Raw genomic sequence first — 23,187 nt, 5'->3', positions numbered from 1 at the left:
TAATGAGATTCCCAAACCTAATTTATCCTTTCAGTCATCGGGGCTCTGAAAAAGCCTTTGCGAGAGAGGTTAAAGGAAATTCTTCTAACTTTTATCTTCTTCTGCCGGTTTACAGAGCTCAGTTTCCTCACTTTAATGTTTGTTAAATAAGTTCATAAAAATACCAAACCTTGTTGCTATTCCCAGAGATGACAGTTACATTTCTAGGTAATTCAGTGTGACGGAGAACCATAAGTCAAATTACACACCTAGATTCTTAACTGCACGAATAGGTGTGCACCAGACACTTTAAGATTCGGTGGGTATCAAATTATGTATAGTGATCCATGACCATCTTGCTAGTTTTCAATTTCCTTTTGTTTTTCTTTTCATTATCTTTATTTAGGTTCAGTGTAGTTTGCTATGGAGAATGTCATTGGTAGTGTAATTGAGAATTACATCCATACACAGCAATTTTGAAAGCTTAACTGCTTATTTTCTCAGCATACTCTTGGTGTTACTGGCTTGTACTGATCCTTCTAAAAGCATTTCACCATTAAGTATGCGGCTTCTTGAGTACAGTTCTGCCATGTTGTGCCTTTGGATCAAAAACACAGACGCAAAGCTCTGATCCATAAGAGCAGGTTTTCATTTTACACAAAAGACAGTGTGACTAGGACCAAAGGGAACTGTTACTCAGAGGTAATATTTCTTCTTCTTTAAAGATATCTTGGTGTGCCCTGGCTGGTTTGGCTCGGTGGTTAGAGCGTCAGCCCACGGACCGGAGAGTCCCGGGTTCAGTTCCCGCTAAGGGCATGCACCTTGGTTGCAGTTTGTCCCCAGCCCAGGTTGGGGTTGTGTGGGTGGCAGCCAGTCGATGTATCTCTCCCACATCAATGTCTCTCTCTCTCTCTTCCTCCCTTCTGCTCTATCTGAAGATAAATGCAAAAACTGTCCTCGGGTGAGGATAAAAAAAAAAAAAATTGAAAAATAAATAAATAAATAAATAAATAAATAAATAAATCCAGGTATATACTTATTTGACATATCTAAGGACCCTTGTAATAATTGCAACATAATAGGAGTCTCTGCTTGGTGTTATCACTTGGATTGAATGAAGAAGAATGCCTGCCACAGTCTTTTCAGATACTCCTTGACTGGCGGCAGGAGGAAGGCAGGGCTGGTCCCAAGTGGACATCTTTTGTAACAGTGACACAGACATCGGATTCACCTTCACCTCTGTTTAGATGCACCTAAACATAACTAACAGGATTACTCAGAACCAGAGCAATTTCCCCAGGATAATACCCCTCTCCTTTTCTTTTTCATTCTGAGGTTTTTGGGTTTTTTAAAATTTTTTATTTATTTAGTTTTATTTTTGTTACAGATGTTTCTCCTTTTTTACCCCATTGACACCCCCCACCACCACCCCATCCCCGGCTTTGTTTTCATGAAAAGACAAATTGTCAGGAAGCAGATTTGAAAGTCACACAAGAAAACATTGTTTTACTATGAAAGAAATTGAGGGAACTAACTAGATGAGGTTTGGTAGGTTTTTTAGTGCATTAGCCTCTCATTTTTGAAAGAAGAAAATATGCAAGGAGCAAGCAAACAAGAGGAAGTAATATTTTATTTGCAGCAGGAGATTCGTCCCAATATACAGTATAGAACTCTGCAGAACTAAGCTGAAATAAATGGAACCATGCTTCTCTGTATTAGTTTTCTTTTGCTGGTTTAATAAATTACCATGAACTGATTGGCTTAAAACATCACAATTTATGTTACAGTTCTGGTGGTCAGAAGTCCACCTGAGTCCCACTGGGCTAACATCAAAGTGTTGGCAGGGCCATCTTTCTTTCTGGAGGCTCCTGGGGGGAACATGTTTCCTTACTTTTCCAGTTTCTACAGGCTGCCTGCATTCCTTGGCCCCTGGCCCATACCATCTTCAGTGCCACCGTGGTCAGTCCTCTGATTACACTGTGCCAACCGAGATAATCCAGAATAATCTCACTATTTTACATCAACTGATTAGCAACCTTAATTCCATCTGCTACTTTTATTTCTCTTTGCCATAAATTCACAGATGTGGGGACTTTAGATATAGACATCTGGGCAGGGCGCGGGAGTGGAGGCTGATTACTTTGTCTGTCCTCTGGCCTGCAAAGAGTCACATCCAGCCCACATCCAGAATACATTGACCACACCCCAAGATCCCCAAAAGTCCAAAACCTCATCACCTCAAAAAGTCCCAGATCTCACTGTGTGAATTTTAATTTCCTTTAAATAGCAAGAATTTAACTCCTTTTTCAAAAGCCCTGGTAGCTTTCTTGGAAAACCTTTCCCAAGATTTGCATTTAGACTTTTGGATTTCTGGATTTGGGATACACACAGGTCTTTCACAGAATGTAATATGTCTGGTGCTTGTGTGTGCACACACACTCATACACACTCACACACACTCTCTCCCACACGGTCTCACACATAAGAAAAGAGAGGAAAGAAGGAAAGTAGGAGGAAGGAAGAAAGAAAGAAAAAGTAAAGTGATAGTAGACAATAAAAGATAGTGACTGTGTGCTTACTGTTTGCCAGACACTGTTCTATGAGTTCAAACCTTGGAACCAGTTAGGTCCTATTCTTATTCTCAAGTCCTTTGTTGCATGAGGAAGCTGAAGCACGGAGACATCAAGTAACTCACCGAAGGTCACCTATCAGATGAGTGATGAGCAGGCCCGAAGGCCTGTGCCCAGGGCTCAGATCCCAGAGCGCGAGCTCCTGGCCATGGCTAGAGCTGCCATCTTCGCTCTACTGCAGCCGATACACTGGTGTCGTGAAAGGTCACGTTGGAGAGGGCAGTGGCTTAAGCCGTGGGCTGCCACAGCGGATGAGAGAGCACCGTGACAGCCGTCCTCACTGCTCAGGCTGCAAGGAATACCACAGAGAAGAGTCCTCACAGCCTTCCCCTCGGTGGACTTTCCTCTGACAGCTCCCCGCACTTGCAGAGCTGTAGGCTACATAGTTTCTTGGAATCTGACCAATGAATTACAGTGTAACTTCCCCTGGAGGGTGAGAGAGAACGGACCAGGTGCTGTGGTGTCCAGAAATGGTGGCTCTGCTTCCCCACCAGGTGCTGTGTTCTTTAGGGATGGGTGGCCCTGGGGCAAGCTGACTCAGGGCTTGAGCATTTCCGATGAAGGAATCGGCAGAAGTCAGATACCGGGTAAGCCTACCTGGGTCTGTTTCACCAGCTGACGTGAGGATGGCCCATCAGCTCTCCATAGCAGCATTTCAGGACTGTGACCATAGCTCTGAGAACAGACTCTGCTGTCCTTTGTAATCGTTCGTGCCACGCTGGCCAAGAGACAGGAACTACTGACACACATGGGTTAGGATCCAGAGGCGAAACACGCACAGCTTCTCTCCCTAGTGGTGAATTAAGCTACAGATGCCAGACACGGGATGGCACATATACGGCCCGTGTTTAGCCGCCATCCTTCCTGTTTTTGTGAAGATGTTCACCGCATTGCCTGTAGAGAACGGAGTAATTGAACTCACAGGCGAACGCTGACCATGGAAGTTTAAAGAGTTTTACTCCAGTTAGACTCTTTTTCATAGGCTTACAACCTCATTAGGCCTTTGTTAAACTAGAATATTCTCTCCCATACTTTGAATCAGCATCAGACATACCTTTTTTTTTTTTTTTTTTTTTTTTTTTTTACTGTGTTAGCCCTCACTGATTGTCATCATACAAGTCAGCTCTGGTCATGACTTTTGACATTCTCAAAATCACTGTATGCATTGTTGTTTTATTTCCCCTTCAGGCAAATCGTGGAGGATGATCACATCATACTTAAAACCTGCCCCTGGGTACCTTCACCAACAATGCTAGGTTCTAAGTCCTCAGCCATTGGCTGACTCTGGGAGACCCGTGAGAATCAATGAGGTGACTCTTAAGCAGTGATTCTCCGCCCTGATCACCCATGAGAATTTTTCAAAAATCCATATATTCATGCTCCAACACAGAACAGGTCAATGAGATTCTCTAGGGGTTGGATCCAAAACGTTTCATTGGTGTAAACCTCTCGGAATGCGCAGCCAAGGTCGAGAATCCCCGCACTAGCTGAGGGCGATTCGGGCAGGCGCAGGGAGAGCGCAGGGACGTTTCGGGAGCCCGGTGCGCTGGTGATTGCCTGGGAAACTAGTCGTCTTTGTTTCTCCTTCTGAAGAGGGGGCTGGGAGGAGAGAGGGCGCTGAGCGTCCCAGCACCGCCCTCAGGCCTTGCAGGGGGCCAGAGGCCCAGGTAGGGGTTGCCTCCACTCTGTGGCTACACTGCAAGGGCATTGTACTCTTGCTCCGGTGCCTGGAAGGCATCTCCCGTCACCTCTAAGGCCAGTGCTGTGGGTAAGAGCAGCGTGGATGCGAGGTGCCTGCAGCGCGCCTGCGCAGACGGCCCTCTCTTTCATCTTACTTCCCAGCTCCCGGCAGGCTGGACCGCAGCCCTTCATTCCCTCTCGCCAGGGTCTCTGATTTAAAAGATGTGCAGGTGTTTTCTCAGGCCGCACAGCTCACCCTTCTCCAAAGGCTTCTCTTGTCCTCCCCGTGGCACGGAGGGCCCCGCTCCCCTCGGCCCTGGGTTTCCACTTCGGAGCGTCCCTGCAGCGGCTCGGTCTTCGTCCTCGAGCCTCCACTCCGAACCCTTTGCTCTACGTTTTGCTGCTGAAAGGGCTTGTGTCATCTCAAACTCTTCAACAGCCACCTTTTGAAATTATTCTTTAAACCCCTGTCCCTCACCTTGACTTCACTGTGCATTTTCTTCTGCTAATGGAGTTTTCACTCTCCAATGTCTCCTTCTGACAACTCCGGGTCTAAAACATGGGCTTTCTCTTTAAACCTTCCTTTCCGTTTTTTAAATTTATCTTTATTGTTGAAAATATTACCGATGTCCCCCTTTTCCCCCCATTGACCCTCTCCTCCCTGTTCCCACCCCCAGCCTTCACCACTCTTGTCTAACCAATATTGTGTTCCGTCCATGCAAAAAGCAAAAACGAAAAGTCGAACTGAAACCACTCCAAGAATAAATAAGCAAAACAAAATTGAATCGTATCTGCCTTCCAATACTATGTAACAATTTTCCCTCTCTTCTGTATTCCCACTGCTTCTTTCTTGGTCTGAACCCGCCAGGATTCTTGTTGCTCTCTCAAGTGTCCCTGTTCTTTCTGTGTCTCCTGTTTGCTCCTGAACACTCCTCAGTTCATCTCACCCAACACTGATGTTGCTTCATCCCCTCAGCTGGGGGCGGGGCAGGCAGCTTCAATGGTAATGGTAATTTTTATTTTCTTCACTTGAATGGAAAGTGCAGTGGCTCTTTATTATTATCCTTTAAACTACACATTTGTTATATATGTTCTTTTATATATGTGATACATTTTGCTAAAACCAATCATAGTCATTACTGCATTCTAGAGTCTCAGCCCGAAATACCAAAGTTGTCCTTCAGCTCATGTCGAGTAAACTGTCCACTGTGGTGCCCACTGTTGCCCTGTGGTCCCCTCCCCATCAGCCGTGTTGATTCCTTCAGCATCCCTCACTCCTCACCTCGCTTCCTCTTCCGAACCCCGTTCCTACTGTGTTTCTCTCTGAGAAATTCTGTTTCTTCTCCAGTCCAGGATTTGTATTTTCCTTCACCTTTTACAGCCACTCTTTCCTGTACATTCTCCCTTCTTCTTGCCTGGAGCGCTGCTTGACCTTCGCAATCTCCAAATCTGTGGTTGGTTAAGACTGGGTTAGAGACCAGCTTTGTTTTCGTTTTTTTAGGATTTTATTATCTTTCCTCAACTAACATAAATTCCTAGATGGTTGACCATGAGGCTTTTGCTACTTTGTTTTAAATATGTTGGAGGATGCCATATTTGTTTAATAATGTTGTGTCGAAATAATCCAAAGAATGATACTGTAAACGGGAAGCAAGCCAACAGCTCTTGAAGGGCAGATCTGATCTCGGAGTGCTGAGAAGAACTCGTGGCCTTTGACAAGGACTTCCGAGCTCTACCCGATGCAACAGCCCCGCAGGCGCAGGTGCGCTCGGAATGTTTGCTCGGAGTTGCTGTGCTAAGGTCATGGATGGAGCGCACTTTAGGAAGAGGGGCAAAATCGCAGGCGGTGCAAGTTTAGTCTCCTCTGCTTGTCATGAAATCAACTTTCTTCCATTTTAAATTTCCATTTTTAGGTTCATTTTCATCAGCTTTTTCGATAAACATGGCACGTGGCTTGGTTTCTGAGTTTAAAAAAAAAAAAATCGTTTTCATCTAGGAACATCACTAAAACGAGTCCTGCTTCCAGGATACAAAAGTCCCGAATAAAATGCTGTGAAAAGTAGAATCCATAAGAATACAAAAGAGTAATACAAAAATAACCAAGTAAATTAGGAATAAAGAGACAAAGCAACATAATTATTAAATCAATTTTTATGGTATGCATTTTAATACTCTTTTAACGTAATAAGGAATAGTTAATTCAAGTCAACAGCATTGTATTTAATGAGAATATACGAGGCACGTTGCAATCAAGGTTGAGAACATCTTTGCTAGTACTCAACTTTGTTCAGGAAGTTCTTAGCAAATGTAACAACACCACAGAAATACAAGAAGTAGAAATAGTGGAAAGCAACCGGTAATGTGACTTATTTGCAGTCGATATGATGCCGTGGAAAATGTATATGTAAGTCTGGATTGACAACGTTATTCTCTGTAACTTCTCTCTCTAAAGTATCTATGAGCTGATAGCCTAATTTGTCCACATTTAAAGCCTTAATCTCTTCATCTATAAAATGAGTATAATAGCAGCACTCATTTTGTGAATTTGGGGGATTTAAATAAATAACATATTGATTTTAGCACAGACCCTGTCTTCCAGTAAGTGTTCAATAAATGTCAGCCTATTATTAGTAACTGCAGTAATCATGAAGCTTGAAAATAAAAATGATACTTGAGTTTAGTAAATAAATCTGTTTGACTATCAACCACTAGGTTCATTTTCTTTGCTAACTTCTCTCTCTAGAACACACTGTCCAATTATAGCTTTCTGTGATCGTGGAAATGGTCTGTGCTTTCTAATACGGTAACCACTCGTCACTCACAGTGGCCATGGAGAACTTGAACTGTAGCTAGTGTGACTAAGGAACTGAATTTTTAATTTTATTAAATTTGAAGTGAGTGACCACCTGTGGCTAGTGGCTACCATATCAGAAATTAAAACCCTGGCAGGGGTGGGGAACCTCTTTTGGCAGAGGGCCATACAAAATTATCAACTTAAAAATTGGCCTGCACCCTGGCCAGTTTGGCTCAGCGGTTAGAGCATCCGCTTGCGGTTCAGAGAGACCCTGGTTGGGTTTCCTCTAAGGGCACGTACCTCGGTTGCAGTTTGTCCCCAGCCCTGGTTGGGTCGTGCGGGTGGCAGCCACTTGATGTGTCCCTTTCACGTTGATGTTTCTCTCTCTTCCTCTCTCTCCCTCCCCCTCCCTACTCTATCTGAACAAAAAATGTCCTCTGGTGAGGATAAAAAAAAATAAAATAAAATCAGCCTGCTCTATTTGGTCAGGCTACTTTGGTGAGGCCTGTGATGTTAGCTGATGTTGATTTCATGGGCTACGGCCTGTGAGCTAGGCGTTTCCCCCCTGGGAGGATCTCATTAATTCACACGGCTGTATTTGCTGCTTTTCTGCTGATGATCCTCAAATTAACTCTCCAGCCCGCACCCTACTCTGACCATCAGATGTCCCATGTATCCGTTTGCCTGCTCCTCACCTGGCCCTGCTGCAATATAAAGAACTTTCACTGTGAAAGAGATTTGCCTCCCAATATCTATCCTCTCTTCCCTTAGTACTATGAACCTGCATTTTGGAGGGCAGCATTTCTGCAGGATTCCTTGCAGCTTGTGGCTGTCATCAAGTGTGGGGTTAAGAAAGGTGGGCTGCCTTTTTTCCCTGTCCTGCTGCCTCGAATTGATGGCCATTTTGGAGCTGGAGGATTAACCATACTAAGGGGAAGTATCAGACTGGGCCGCTAGAAGCATAAATTCATGGAGCTGCCTACTTCTTTATGTGAGAATGTAACACACTTTTATCTTGTTTACGAACTATTATTTTGGGTTACTTTGAAATAAACATATGAACCTAGTCCCATCCTAAGACAAATTACAAGGCCTACATTATGAAAACATTCAAGACATTATAAATTGAATGAAAGTCACACAAAATAACAATAATGGTGATCACTGTCATCATACTGTTTGATTAATGCCTTACCTGACAAATAAAGCAAATGCTAAATAACTATTTGTTTATCTCAGTAACAACAAATATTTGTTGAATGAATGAATATTCCTTTAAGAAAGATAGAGATAAAGCATTCATTCAACATATATCTACTGACTATCTGAAATGCCAGGCTATAAGCTTTACTCTGCAGAATAAAAATAAAATAAGACAAACAAATAGAACAGAAATGGAATTAAGGTCCAGTACCTCCGTATAGTTTTTCTCACTGACGATTTGCAAATGTTGATTACAAGAGTTAGCTGGGATACACTTTCAATTTTGAAAGAACATTTTCTGAAAGCTAAACAAAAAATAAAGTCACACTGTTTCACTTCTGCAATATTTTCACAAAACTTGAAAACCAATGAACTATAAAAAGGAGTATGGACAAAAGAAGCTGGATTGGACAAGCTTATTGCAAATATCATAGCGTATCAACAGCAACTTTGAAATGAGAATAAAGAAGCATAAGAAATATCTTAAATACTAGCAAACATTTATTATGACAAGGTAATTATATGCCAGGCACTGTTCTAAATGTTGTACACATGTTTAATACTGCAGCAGTGAGGCAGTTACTACTGTGCTTCTTTTACCAATGTGGTGACAAAGACCTGCACAGCTAAGGAACATAGCCAGGCTGCTGGCTCATCTCAGATGCCTAGCGATTCTGGAAGCTGAGTTTCAAATCCAGGCACCCTTGCTCCAGAACTGGTCTTCCCATCTCGTTACATTGTATTGAAGAGCAAAATCCTTGCTGCTTCCACGTTGCCTTTGTGCCCAGCACAAAGTAAAGTCTGCCATCCTTGTAATAATACTCAGTCACAGGAGACTAGCCCTCCAGGCTGAGAAAGGAGCTACGCTGAGTTTCAAGGGGTGCATATAAAGTCTGAGAACCCGTTCATCCCTCTCCCTCTCAATGCTGGAACATCTCAGAGAAAACATTGCTATTGTGGGAAAATCACTTACCTATACAAATCATAATAGGAAACATCAAATGTATATAAAAATGTACCTCTATTCCTTTTAAACATTTCTCATGTTACTTGTCCTTTATAATCCTGAAATCAGTAGGTAATTTGTTCAGGATTTGTATAATGGTAAAATTAGCCCCTTGTTGCTTTTTATAATTGTAAATTTAAATTTATATTACAATTTATAATTGTAATTGTGACTTTAAAAGGGAGTGAAATCAGAATATATGCTAAAATTAGGTATGAAATGTCTATTAAACAAGTAAATGAACAAAGTTGAAATAATCACTTACCACACATATACAGAGCATTTTGATGATCAAATAAATGAATGTTTTTGCACAAAATTAATTAAAATCTGTCCAAACATAGTTAATTTTAGATTAAAAATCATGATTACCAATTACTTCTGGTATTTTCTACCATTTGTTTGGTAATGATGACTAATCTATAATTTCACAAAAATTAGGATCTTCCAAAATATTCCCTTAAGTAGGATCAACGTTTGGGATTTCAGTTACCAAGATGGAATGTGATACAAGATCCTAAAACAATTACAGATGGCCCTGCAGTGCCAGTGCTACAGTGTAGTGCCCAGCATGATACTGTTATTGTTATTTATTTTTCATTAAACTTATTTGGGTGACATTTGGTAATACAATTATATTGGTTTCAGATGTGATACTGTCTATCATTTTAAAATGTATTCTCACAAGCCCTGGCCGGTTTGGCTCAGCGGTTAGAGCATTGACCTGTGGTCCAGAGAGACCTGGGTTTGGTTCCCACTAAGGGCATGTACCTCGGTTGCAGTTTGTCCCCGGCGCAGGTTGGGTTGTGCGGTGGCAGCCGCTGGGTGTGTCCCTTTCTCGTCGATGTTTCTCTCTCTCTCTCCCCCTCCCACTCTATCTGAACAAAATATGGAAAAATGTCCTCGGGTGAGGATGAAAAAAAAAAAATGTTTTCTCATGGAACTGATTATGAAAGTTCTCTTTGTGTTAATAATTATAACCATTTTCCAAAGATGAAGGAAATGAGGTACAGAGAGAATCCTGGAGCCACTTTTCCTCACTTTAAAATTCATATGCTGTCTGGTGTTGCGAAAGGAAGTTCTTTCCAAGAATAAAGTTCCTGTGTTATGGATGACCGGTATAGGTCCAAGAAAACATTTCTTTTCACTATACCTCCCCTCTGGAGCCTGGAACTCCGGACCCTAGGTCTCTACCATCCTCATCCCAGCATGACCCTTGGCCCTAATGCCTTGGTGAATGGATAAACTGGTGGCCGCCGAAAAGGATTCCACTGGTGAATCCTGTTGATTCATCTGTGGCATATGAACCAAATGGAATATGACTCAGCAGTACAAAGGAAGGAACTGCAGATACACATTCAGCGTGGATAAAATTCAAGTGCATTATGCTGCAAGAAGCTAGAGTCAAAGGCTACATTTATATGGCATGCTAAAAAAGGGACAGAAAGTAAATCAGTGGTTGCCAGGAGACAAGGGTGATGACGGATTGTCTACAAAGAGGCACAGGAGAATTTGGGGTGGGGTTGTTAAAATTTTATCTCTAGTACAGCATTGGTTACATAATTGTATGTGTCTGTTAAAACTGTACACAAAAAGGATAGATTTTACTTTAAGCTATACCTCAGTAATCCTGACTAAATAGGATAAACTCAGATTTGCAATAATAAAGCTCTTTTAAGCTCATGAACCAGAGTGGACCAATGAATCAGTCAGCCTGATTCTTCGAAAGAAAACAGGGAGGCCCTCGGCAGCACGTCCCCTTCTCTCAGTACCTCTGAGCAGCAGCCAGAACCATTCCTGCACACAGCAGGTGCCTGGTTAGCAGGCACTGGGATGAACCCACCATCCTTGAACTGTTGCCCCTTCTGGAGTAGGAATTACCCAGCCAATTTCACAGTTTTTAAGGGTTGTGGTGTTCCTGAATCAAAAGTAAGCATCAGGTTTTATGAAAAGTACAGCCTGCCTTAAAGAAACTCACAGAGAAGCATATGAAACCTTTACCTGGTGTCTCTGAGTACAGATGTATTTGACAACAGTGATGCTATTTGTCACCAGCAACCCTGCTGCCAATTAGAACATTTCAGTACAAAACTGTACCTAGCCTTTGTCCACCAGCCTTTTGTAAGTAGTCTAAAGGGCAATTTGTATGCTGGTGTTCCTCATGTAAATGAGGTGATTATCCTTTTAAAGGTATAAAGTCTCCCGTATGTGATGGAGCTTTCTAAGAAACAGACTTGACCTTTCTTTCCCTCCATTCAGGGTGCCTGCGGAGCCTGCACTCATTAGCTAGAATTGGACTCCATGACATTTTTACTTAATTTTCTCTTTCCTCTGTGTTGGACACATGGGGCAACCATTTATGCTCTTTCTTGACCTGAGATGCTCTCTAATCTCTTTCCAGCTGTGGCATTTGTCATTCAGTCACATCAGGATATGGTGACCCTTCTTTCCCCACAGCAGTTCCTAACTGTTAATTGATTCGTTTTAGAGGAGGAACTAGACACAGTCCTATGGACTTAGCTCCATTTAATTAGCGTTAACCAGAACAGTGGATAGAAAAGCCATTTCTTCTGGAGTGGAAACATATTCTTTATGTGGTAGCAGCAAGAACAAATAATATTAGTTTTTATAAGTGCTGTGGGTTGATAATAGACTTAAAAGCAGTATTTTCTTCTATTAGTACTGATAATGGTAACAGTAAAAATAATTGTGAATAATCATCATAACTGGAATTCAAACTCAGTCTTTTTTATGCTCATCACGATGCGGAGAAATTTTTCTAATAACGATCACCTGTGTGCCATGGGCTGTGTTAATTACTTTGTGTTCTTCTCTCAGCCCACCTAGGGGAGCTTCACTAAGCCAGTGTAATAGAGAGGGACACTGAGGTTCAGGGCGGTGAAGTAGCTTTCCCAAGGTCACCCATTTGCTCTGACCAGGATTGGAACTCAGGTCTGCTCTGACACTGTGCCCATGCCTTTCATAACTACCTCCACACACGGCCTTTACAGTAATAAAGAACTAACAAGGACATCTCTGGAAAGCATTGCTAGACACTTCTTCAAATGGGATAGTGGAGCCTGAGAATGAAGATACCTACTAAGAATGGTTCTCAGTGGCTTACCTGGGCTCAAGTTTTTAAAAATGAACAGAGCCTAACTGACATTTCTAAATGGGCCTCTCACGCAAACTGCACTTCAGGGCGAAGCCTGCACTGTGTTCCTGCCACCTGATCCAGTCCTTATAAAGGAGTTCTTGGAGTTATATTTCAAGCAGTAGGACTGGGGCTTTCCTGCCAATCAGAGTTGTGCAGCTGTAGCCTTCTCAGCATCTTTCCTGGCCAATCAAAATGGCTGCGTTTTGACCAATCAGGATAGAGCCTTGTGGACCAATCAGATGGCAAGGATTTAGAGCCCTCATTTGCTTGAGGCCCACTAATCAGGAACCAGGAGAGGGGACTTCTGTTTATATTAAGCCAGCTCCCCTCTGGCTGAGGGAGTGCACTTTCCGTTTCCACTGAAGACTAAAGGCATCATTTCCTCTGCTGGAGCTGAAACCCCAAGGATGTAACCCCACAGGTGTCTGGCCAGCGCAGAGCAGTCTAGCCAGAGAGGACTTAGCCCCAGGGCGCCTGGCCCCAGGGCCACCTAGCTGCCTTGCTGTTTTCACAGCTGTGCTATATATCACAGTTGAGCTGTTTGCACTGAGTAAAGTTTCCTTTACGTCTCTTTTGAACTTGAAATACTCTGTGTAGATTATTAGGACTTAATAAAATGTAGAACTTTATAAAAGCACTATGCATTTTATTTTTTTTTATTATTATTATTTTTTATCCTCATCCGAGGACATTTTTCCATTTTTTGTACAGAGTGGGAGGGAGAGAGAGGAAGAGAGAGAGTGGGAAACATCAATGTGAAAGGGCCACATCGAGTGGCTGCCACCCGCACGACCAACCAGGGCCGGGGACAAACTGCAACCGAGGTACATGCCCTTAGCGGGAACCAAACCCGGGTTTCTCAGGACCGCAGGCGGACGCTCTAACCGCTGAGCCAAACCGGCCAGGGCAGCACTATGCATTTTAAAGGTTTACTTATTCAACCAGGGACATTAATTGATCACTTAATATATGCACAAATACTCAGAGAAAGTATTATCTCTATTCTCTAGCAATGTTTTAATGTTATGTGTGAATAGATAAAGGAGTGAGGGATGGCATTATGGAGTGATATGTTTTATCATATAAGTGTGTCCAGAAGCCTATGGCAACAGAGAAGAGGGCAATTTCCATCACATGGGGCCGGCCTATCACAGAAGGTTTCCCAGGGCAGGTGATACTGAGCTGAGCTGCCAGATGGATAAGAGTTAGTAACTGAGAAGTGGCTCCCTGCAAATCAGAAGCAAAGTTTGTGTCTAAGACAGGGGCATGTGCAGCAGTAATGGTTGGAGAAAAAAAAAAAATTATTGAGGGAAATGTTCTTGGCCGACTTCTCAGTGTGGAGATAGATGGAATAAAATTACTCAATTTTCTAGCTCTCTCCTTTATTTACATAGAGTTCCGTTTTGTGGCTCTTTCATGCTCGTAGTGCCTTCCTGGCAGGTGGCATTGCTGCCTCTGCAGCCACAGAGCTGGGGTCCCGGGGAGGGAAACAAGGGATTACACAAGTAGTAACAGTAGCTCTCTGGGTTCTTGAACAGATCCTGAAGGGCTTGGCGAGCCACCAGGGTTTTAGCCCCACCATCAGAACTCCTGCTGTCCTTCTAGTTCAAAAGAGAATAAAAAGGAGGAGAAGCAGAAGGATCTGTTTCTTTCTGAGCAGGAACGAGTACATGGGAGCTTTCTTAATTTCATAATGGAGCACACGGCTTGTCACCTGCATGTCTGGTTATCTAACAATGCATGGAGATCTCTCCTTGATGTGAGTGATTATATTCTAATTCCTGGAAGTATTAAAACTGATTAGCTTTCTGTGACCTCCCATAAGTAAGAGTTATAAGTAATCCTGTTTTAACTATGCAAAATAAGAGATTTATATGACGGTTTGACAAGTCAGCCAGTAGTGTGTGCCACGTGATCATGCCATTGCCTCTTTCCCATGTGATTTTTTCCATCACTTCGAAGATTTATGAACTCCTGTTACTTTCTAAAGTCTTTTTTCCTCCAGAGATTTGATAAGCACTCACTTCTCTTTTCTTCTAGTTTTTCTATGGTTTGTTTTTTTATTTTAATTTTATATTCTATAAGGTTATGAGTTGTATTTTTCCCAAGTAGCTAATTACTACTAATTGTTAATCATTTGTTAAATAATGTTTCCCTGATAAATTGATTTTTGATATATCTTCTATCATATTTTAAATTAATACAGAATGGATTTCTGTGTTATCAATTCTGTTTTATTGATCTCTCATGTCTAACGCAACTAACATTTTACAATAGCATGCTTTTATAGAATTTTTTATATCAACTAGGGCTAAATTTTTTTATTATTCTTCATTTAAAGTTTTCCTTTCTTATTAGGCTCTTTTCTCTTTTTCCTACAGAAGGCTTTAGAGTGGTTCCAATAAACCCAGTAAGATTGTAAGATTGTTAGCATATCGTGGTAGATTTTTTTTAAATTAAAAGTAAATTCTTGAGTCCTCATTTATAATTTATTTGGGCTTTTGGGCCTATTGAAAATAGTTTATTTCAAGTCCTTAGATAATCTTTCAATCATCCCAGATTCACAACTGAAATTGAATAGTTCAGCTTTTTCTGTTTTGTCTGTGAACTATATTTTCCCGTGGGTTAGGCCTATCTCTGCTCCATTCTTTCCCCATATAACACAGCTAAATGGCCTTTTGTTCTGTTTCAGGTTTTTAAAAGCTTTAGCTTTTTTCTCCTGCAGCCTCCTTGGGGTGGTTCTCACCGGCTGAGGCGTGTATGCCCTCAGGGCCCTGCTGCTGGTTTGGAGCTGATGTGTTCTCTCTCTGCACTGGAGCTTATCAACGAGTTTCCTGGGCAGTGACATCAGTTTCTCTGGACACCAGCCCCCTTTCTTCCTAATTAGGGACACATGTTATTGTGCTATCAGTCTAGCTTGTGAGATCTTTTTTATTCCTCTTGGAGCCATATTTTTTTTTGTTTGTTTGGTTTTGTGTTTGTTTGTTTGTTTTTTAATTTTTTTATTTTTTTGTTACAGATATTTCACCATTTTTACCCCATTGGCACCCCCCTCCCCACCCCACCCCCGCCCCATCCCCAGCTTAGTTGTCCATGTCCATTGGTCATGCATCCATGCATATAAGTTCTGTGGTTTATCTCTTCCCACCCCCCCACCCCCTCTTCTGAGGGATGTCAGTCTGTGCCCTACTTCCATGTTTCTGGGTCTACCGTATTCCTCAGACTGTTATGTTCATTATATTTTGTATATAAGTGAGATCATGTGGTATTTGTCTTTTTCTGCTTGGCTTATTTCACTTAGGATAATACTTTCCAGGTCCCTCCATGTCGTCTCAAAGGATAAGAGATCTTTCTTTCTTACCGCTGCATAGTACTCCATTGTGTATATGTACCACTGCTTTTTTATTCATTCATCTACTGATGGACACTTGGGCTGTTTCCAAATCTTAGCTATTGTAAATAGTGCTACTATGAACATGGGGGTACATATATTCTTCCTGATTGGTGTTTCAGGCTTCTTAGGGTATATTCCTAGAAGTGGGATCACTGGGTCAAATGGAAATTCAATTTTTAATTTTTTGAGGTAGCACCATATTGTTTTCCATAGCGGCTGCACCAGTCTGCATTCCCACCAGCAGTGTATTAGAGTCCCCTTTTCTCCACACCCTCGCCAACACTTGTTGTTTGATGATTTGTTGATGGCAGCCATTCTGACAGGTGTGAGGTGATACCTCATTGTTGTTTTAATTTGCATCTCTCTGATAATTAGTGATGTTGAGCATTTCTTCATATGTCTCTTGGCCATTTGTATGTCCTGTAAGAGTCTCTGGACATGCACTTATAAAATATTTTCCCAGAACTTTCTGAACTGCTTAATCAACACATCTAAATAAAATTTATTTATTTTTACTTGGCTGCTATAATCTCTGGGATGATATATTCACAGACTCCTAAGTTCCTATAATGGTACCTCACTAACGTTTTTCTGGTCAGATGTGAGTTAAAATTAGGAATTTCCTTTTTTTTATTTTTTATTCCTTCACCCATGTTAAAGATGCTACTGTAAATGTCTCAATAAGAATAGGTTGAATGTATTTGTTGCTAGAGAGCTGTGGGGTCTTCCCAGCTCTGGTTGTCTCTAGGTATAACAAAAATGTGTGTTTAATTGGAACAGTAATTGCATAGAGGGGGAATCTGGTACAAAAGGGGTTTGAAGAAACTGGGACCAAAGGAGAAGTAGAAACAAATGGCCAGCCTCATGGTGTAGGTATGTGTGTGTGGCAGGTGGTGGGGAGAGGAGACGCAGGAAGGCTTAACTGTGCAAGTATTGCCTCCCCTCTGGGCCACACGGCATGGGAGTGGTCTGTTATCTCTCAGTCATCTACCCCGTGGACGCGCTTGCTAGCTGTGCTAATATACACGAAAGACAATGAAGTGTCAAGAACCTGCAACAGTTGTGATTACAAAGCAATATGTAGTCCTATACATTACCTATAATTAAATAAAATCAGACTTTACAAAAATATTCCCTCTTTGCTTTTTTTAAATCCTCACCCAAGAATGTGTTTTTATTGATTTTTAGAGAGAGACAGAGAGAAACATCAATATGATAGAGAAATGTCTGTCTGTTGCCTCTTATTCGCGTCCTGACCGGGAATTGAATGAACCCACAGCCCAGGCACAAGCCGTGACCAGGAATCGAACCAGCCACATTTTGATGTATGGAACAATGCTCCAACCTCTGAGCACCCAGCCTGGACATTTCCTCTTTTCTTTATTTCATTCTCTACCTTTCAAAATATTCTCATCCTTCGCGAGTCTGTTCAGTGTCTCTTTTTGATGCTGCTGCCCCTGACACACCCAGGCGGACTCAGCAACCTTTCTTCTGTGTTCCACCCCTGCATTTTGTGTTAATTATTGATGGGTCTGTCATTTTCCTTAACTCGACTTTGACTCCTTAACAACAAGATTCTATTCATTTTTCTATTTCTGACATACACTACATTACCTAGTAGGCTCTAGGTGTATTAATAAAACATAACTATGGTGCTTGAAGGTATCAGGACTGCTTGGTCCACATGAGCTGATTTAAGAAAGACATGAAAATATCTTAATTTTAAAGGCTTGCTTTTGGAACTGTGACCACCAGATAGAATTTACAGAGGAGAATTTGGGACTCATTAAAAAACAAACAAACAAACAAAACTTTCTAATAATTTGAGGTACTCACAAGGGCAAAAAAGTGATTTGTGAGTAGTCATCATTCCACCACACTCTCTAGGAGCAGAGGGTGACTTCGGTATTTCTAACATGTGTGTGAATGGATGAATGATAGGATGCTAATGTGGAGACAGTTCGAATGTTTCCCATCAGAACACCTTGAAACAGATGAATATGTGTGTTTGTGTTGGACAAGTGGTATCCAGAAACTGTTTTCTATACTCCAAAGGCTAAGGGGAAAACAAACCTGTCCCAACAAATCTTCACAGCTTTTAAGATCTTTCCAGTGTCTGGCTTTTGGCCAGACTCGCCGACTGAACGTGGTAACACTGGTCATCATGTGGATACAAGCTCCAACTGGCTATGGTTAGACGTTACTATTGATTTTTATAAAAATTTAAAAATTAGTTATTGTTGCTAACTCCAATTTGTTTGCATGGAGAAGGATTTCAAAAAATGGAGACTATTCAGAAAGTCTGTTAAAGGGATTTTTTAAAAAAATCATGAACTGAATTAATTTCATTCTATACATTTTTTTTTCTTTGTTGATGTTCCAGAGCGAGGGAGTGGGAGAGAGAGCTAGAAACATCGGTGAGAGAAAACATCGATTGGCCATCTCCCACATGTCCCCCACTGGGGATCGGGCCCACAACCTGGGCATGTGCCCTGACCTGGAATCGAACCGGTGACTTCTTGGTGCATGGGTTGACCTCAACCACTGAGCCACAAGGGCCAGGCTTCATTCTATACATTATTTCATAGACTCTTCCCAGTATTTTTTGCATCTCTAAGATAAGGGTGCATCTTATAATGATGGTGTTTTATATTTAATTGCAGTTTTTTTTGTTAATCTTTCTAAGGGTTTCATAAAATAAAGATGCAGTTTATTATCCATAGTGTTTCAGTGATCAGAGAAATATGATAATTTGATTCAGAGTGGCTGAGAGAATTTGTATGGCACAGGTGTCAGGACTGGTTGACTGAAGATCCTATGTTACCTGGTGCAGTTGCTTAATTTCTCTGAGACTCAGTTTTCTCATCTATAAAATGGGAATAATAATAATAATATCTACTTCATAGGTTGCTTGTGAAAATTGAGTGAGGTGATACTTACAATATGTTAAACTTTTCTTTTTATTATACCTGTCCCAAAGTTGAACCCAGAGAGCCTTAATACCACTCCCTAATTGCCAAAATTACCAGTAAAAAAATAAAAATACTGAAAACCTTGGAAGACCTGATATTATTTTATTTTACTATGCAAATAATTTTGACCTCCAGAAATTATTTATTTTGCTTCAGAAGCCTCATTTCATGTGTACTGCTAACCAAACACTTTATTCCATCTTGTGCAACAATGTATAACGAACCTTAAAAGAACTGCTGATTATCTTAGAGTTTTTGGCTCAATTACCTATTTCAAATACTCAGTGACTAAGGAAAGCATGTCATTTTCTCCTCTCCTGCACACTGGAGTATAACAATAGACTGTGAATAGAGCAAATCAAAGAAACACAAATACCAGTATAAGGAGCCTATTGTGTTCAGGGTGTAACTCTGTCATAGGGTTTTAATTTAGGTCGACTGATTGATTCTAACAGACTGACAGATAGCACATTGTTCCTCTCTCGGAATCTCCAGGTACTTTACTACTCCTATTCTTCTCTGTCCACTTGGATACCTAAACTTAAGCGAAATGGAATTACAGCATTCACTTTTGTTTTCCTGGGCTAAGCGATTATCTCTGAAGTGCAATTTTGTGATTAGGCGAGATGGCGTGCACGCACTCCACTAATGCTGCCCCCCAGGGTGCAGAACGGGTAACTTCCTAATGAATGGAGACTGTGCTTTGATTTCAAATGGATGTAAAACCTCGCCATGCTTGGTAGTTTCATTTTTAAAATGTACTTAATTATTGTAAAATTAACAGGAGAATATTAAAATTGAACTTTAGAAACTGGCATTTAAACATAAGTCAAGGGTGCTAACGGCTTGTGAATGTTAATCCCTTTCAAAAAGTGAATAAACAAACTTACCTGACATAAATTGGGGGTAGGGTGAAGGGGTTACTGAAAATGTTCAGTTTAATTATTTATATTCTTCCTGATTGATTTAGGAAACTATCTGAACGCAACTTGGTATTAGTTTTGTCAAATTCTAATGTGCCTTATTCTGGAAACTACAGTAATTATTCAACGAATTGCTGCCATAGTATCATCATAGTTGCTTGGTCCTTGAGGGGTGACCTCTTGGGGAGGAGGTAGGGATGGAGAAGGCAGGAGTTAGTGGTTGGCATAAAATAGCTTTTTAACTATTTTCTTTGATGTTTTAAAAACAAATTTTGTTCATGAGTGTGAGAAACCAACTTAAGAGAGGATTTAGCATTCCGAATTTAGACACATTTTGATCAAACCACAATTGGTACCCAAACAATACACTAGTCAGGACTCGGTGCAGTGAGTGCTGCTGCCTGGTTTTCTGTCTACAGTCCTTCCATCAGCTCCTCTTCCCACACTTCAATCTCTTAGCAGTGTTCAGTCTACAGTTAGAGCTTAATAAATCTTAGCTACTCCTGTTATTATTTTCATTACCTTTCCATTTGAGTAAAAATTATTTTTTAATGAGTTGATAGGTGATTTTCGATAATAAAGCTCATTAATATGGAGTAAAGTACTTTTATTCAAGGTTCAAGGAAAAACCAACCCATTACAATTTAATTTTCTGTTATGGTCCAGTTATGTGTCCTATGAATCCTCAGTCATATCCTTTCTAGTAGAGCTGATTCACTTGCCCTGGTGGATGTGATCCCCTCAAACTGATTCTCGCAATTGTGGATACCTGTGTAGCAGAGATGAATTGCCTGTGTTTTTGGCCTTCACTCTGTCCCACCTTGCAGACTTGAGTTAACAAGGTACATAGTTCATAAATATACTCAGTGAGTGATTTGAGAGCCCACAGTCTGCCGTCCCAGCACCTGCAGAAGGACTGCCGGTGTATATTCCCCATGTTTGGGGGCTGTTGGAGATAGTTCTTCCAGCAGAATTAGGGAAGGTATGATGTAACACTGATCATAGTGAAAAGGACAGTGTTTGGGCCCAGCCAGTGTGGCTCAGTGGTTGAGCATCGACCCATGCACCAAGAGGTCACCAGTTCAATTCCCAGTCAGGGCACATGCCCAGGTTGTGGGCCAAATTTCCCCAGTGGGGGGCATGCAGGAGGCGGCCAGTCGATGCTCTCTCTCACCGATGTTTCTAGCTCTCTCCCTCCCTGTCCCTTCTTCTCTCTCTAAAATTAATAAAGAAATTTTTTTTTTTTTAAAAAAGGACAGTGTTTGGGGGCCAAAACACCTGTGAATTGTAGTCCTGGTTCTGTTTAGTCCCTATGAAACTTATGTAGCTTCTTTGAACCTTATAACTTACTTTATATTACTGTTGGGGGCGGGGTTGTTTGTTTTATCTGTCTTTCCTGATAATCTGGCAGGTTCTGTGACTTATCTTCGTATCTTTGTCCCTGGCATTGTGCCATTGGCAGCATTGAAGGTTTTGAACAAATGTGTGTTGAAAAAGTAAGGCAATAGGACAGACAAAAGGAAGAGAGGGGAAGGCAGAATATAAGGATATATGAAAGGCCTAAACTTTTCCCAAATTCTCTTTGAATAAAACCTTATGAAATCAAGTGCACACGGGTCTGTCCTAACATAAATGGAAGTTTGAACTGTAAGGGCCTGGAGAAGTCGCGGTCAGTGAGACTTTCTCTTTTAGTGTACGAGAAGCCGAGACAGACTCAACATCAGGCTCTGTGTGCAAACAGGTTTAAAAGGTACACCCCTACTCATGAGATTGGAGGGAAGGGGTGGTCTTTCACTTTCAATTCTTTATACCTTTCTATTTCCTGATTTGAACAACAACAAAAACGAGCCATTTTTATGACATCATAAAAATATGTAGAAAGTATAATGGAAAAAAATAATGAATTTCAATACTCTGCATGCGTACCATATAGAATAGATAACAATAAGCAAGACCAAAAAATTTCCAGCAGCATGAATATAATTTGCTAAAGTATATTTAGTAAAGAATGGGCTGGAATTCACCCGTGTGTGCATTAAATCTCTCTGCTCGGCATGTTGGTGAAGAGGATGCTTGCTTATTACTAGGTCAGGATTTAAATGGTTACCTATATTGCCTGAGGGCTCAAATGTCTCTGTCTCCAAGGAGAGGGTACTCAGATTTCTTACCTGTCTTCCAGGAGGGCCCCACTCTTCTAATGAATGACCCCATTCACGCTCACATTCAAGTTACTATCCTCTGATCCATATGAATTCATCAAAATTTTTCTTTTCATTAGTATTTCTGAACACCTTTCTGGTTCATTTAAGGAAAAGCAAAAGCAAAACATTTTAAGCAACATGAGGTATTTGTAAATTGAATTGAGTTATCCTTCCATTCATGCTTTCTTCTAGCATTTTGGCAATTTTTTTTTTTTTTAATTTTCTTTATTAATTTTAGAGAGAGAGAGGAAAGGAGAGGGAGAGAGAGATGGAAATGTAGATGAGTGAGAACACTGATTGGCCGCCTCCTGCATGCCCCGCCTGGGGATCGGGCCCACAACCTGGGCAAGTGCCCTGACCAGGAATCAAACCGGCGACTTCTTGGGTTTTGGGTCGACGCTCAACCACTGAGCCACACTGGCTGGGCCATTTTGGCAACTTTCAAAGTGGTCTGAGACTTGGGCAAACAGGAAGAGAAGAGAGAGGGTTGCTATGGCACCACTTGTAAAACTATGGTTGGAAAGAATGGAGTCTAATGGCTAAAAGCCAAGCAGTGTTGCAACTTATTTTTCCCAACTTTGCTGGGAGAGTTATCTCTCTACTTGCGTAGTAGTTATCTTGCCTACTGATTATCTACAGATCAGGGTATCCAACTCATTTTTCAACATCACTGTTTTTACAGCTTCTGCCACCTTTGAAGACTTTCAGATTCGTCCCCACGCTCTCTTTGTTCATTCGTACAGAGCTCCAGCTTTCTGTGACCACTGTGGAGAAATGCTATGGGGCCTGGTCCGCCAAGGCCTGAAATGTGAAGGTAAGGTATTTCCTTGTCCACCAGGTGGAATGCAGGCTGCAGTCATCTGCTTGTGCTCTGCCTCTGAGCAACGTCTTCTTCCCTCTGATGTCTTCCAGGGATGTGGGGGGTGCATGGATTCTCTTCTGTTCATTTCTTTACCTTCCTTGTCTTCAACATACTTGCTCTGATCTGGCAAACCTGACTCTCGGATCTTTTCCCTATATTGTATATGTTTTGTGTGTGGGGGGGTTATTTTGGCAACAGACTAAAAATAAAATTGGCATCTTGATTCAATCTTGGAATAGTAGGCATTCAATTCATGTTTGTTGAAATGAGCAGAGATTCGGGAGGTTAATCAAACGATCCCAGGTCACTCAGCTGTTGATTGGCAGATTCCAACTTGTACCCACATTTGAATGTCAATGTTGCAGTTTTACCGTCCTCTGTGGAAA

At 41.4% G+C, this 23,187-nt stretch overlaps 1 protein-coding gene across 1 annotated transcript in view; it reads left to right on the top strand.

Annotated features, from left to right (window-relative positions):
- The window catches only part of PRKD1 (protein kinase D1), a 154,668-nt gene that overhangs the window by 47,145 nt on the left and 84,336 nt on the right, over positions 1-23,187 (top strand). Inside the window, exon 2 of the mRNA XM_036265975.1 lies at positions 22,622-22,753. Coding sequence (XP_036121868.1) covers positions 22,622-22,753 — 132 coding nt within the window. The remainder of the gene's footprint in view (positions 1-22,621; positions 22,754-23,187) is intronic.

The sequence above is a fragment of the Molossus molossus genome, unplaced genomic scaffold (assembly GCF_014108415.1).
Source record: "Molossus molossus isolate mMolMol1 unplaced genomic scaffold, mMolMol1.p scaffold_m16_p_1, whole genome shotgun sequence".
Lineage (NCBI taxonomy): Eukaryota > Metazoa > Chordata > Mammalia > Chiroptera > Molossidae > Molossus > Molossus molossus.
Note: the sequence above shows the minus strand (reverse complement) of the source record. Positions and strands in the feature narration are given on the sequence as shown.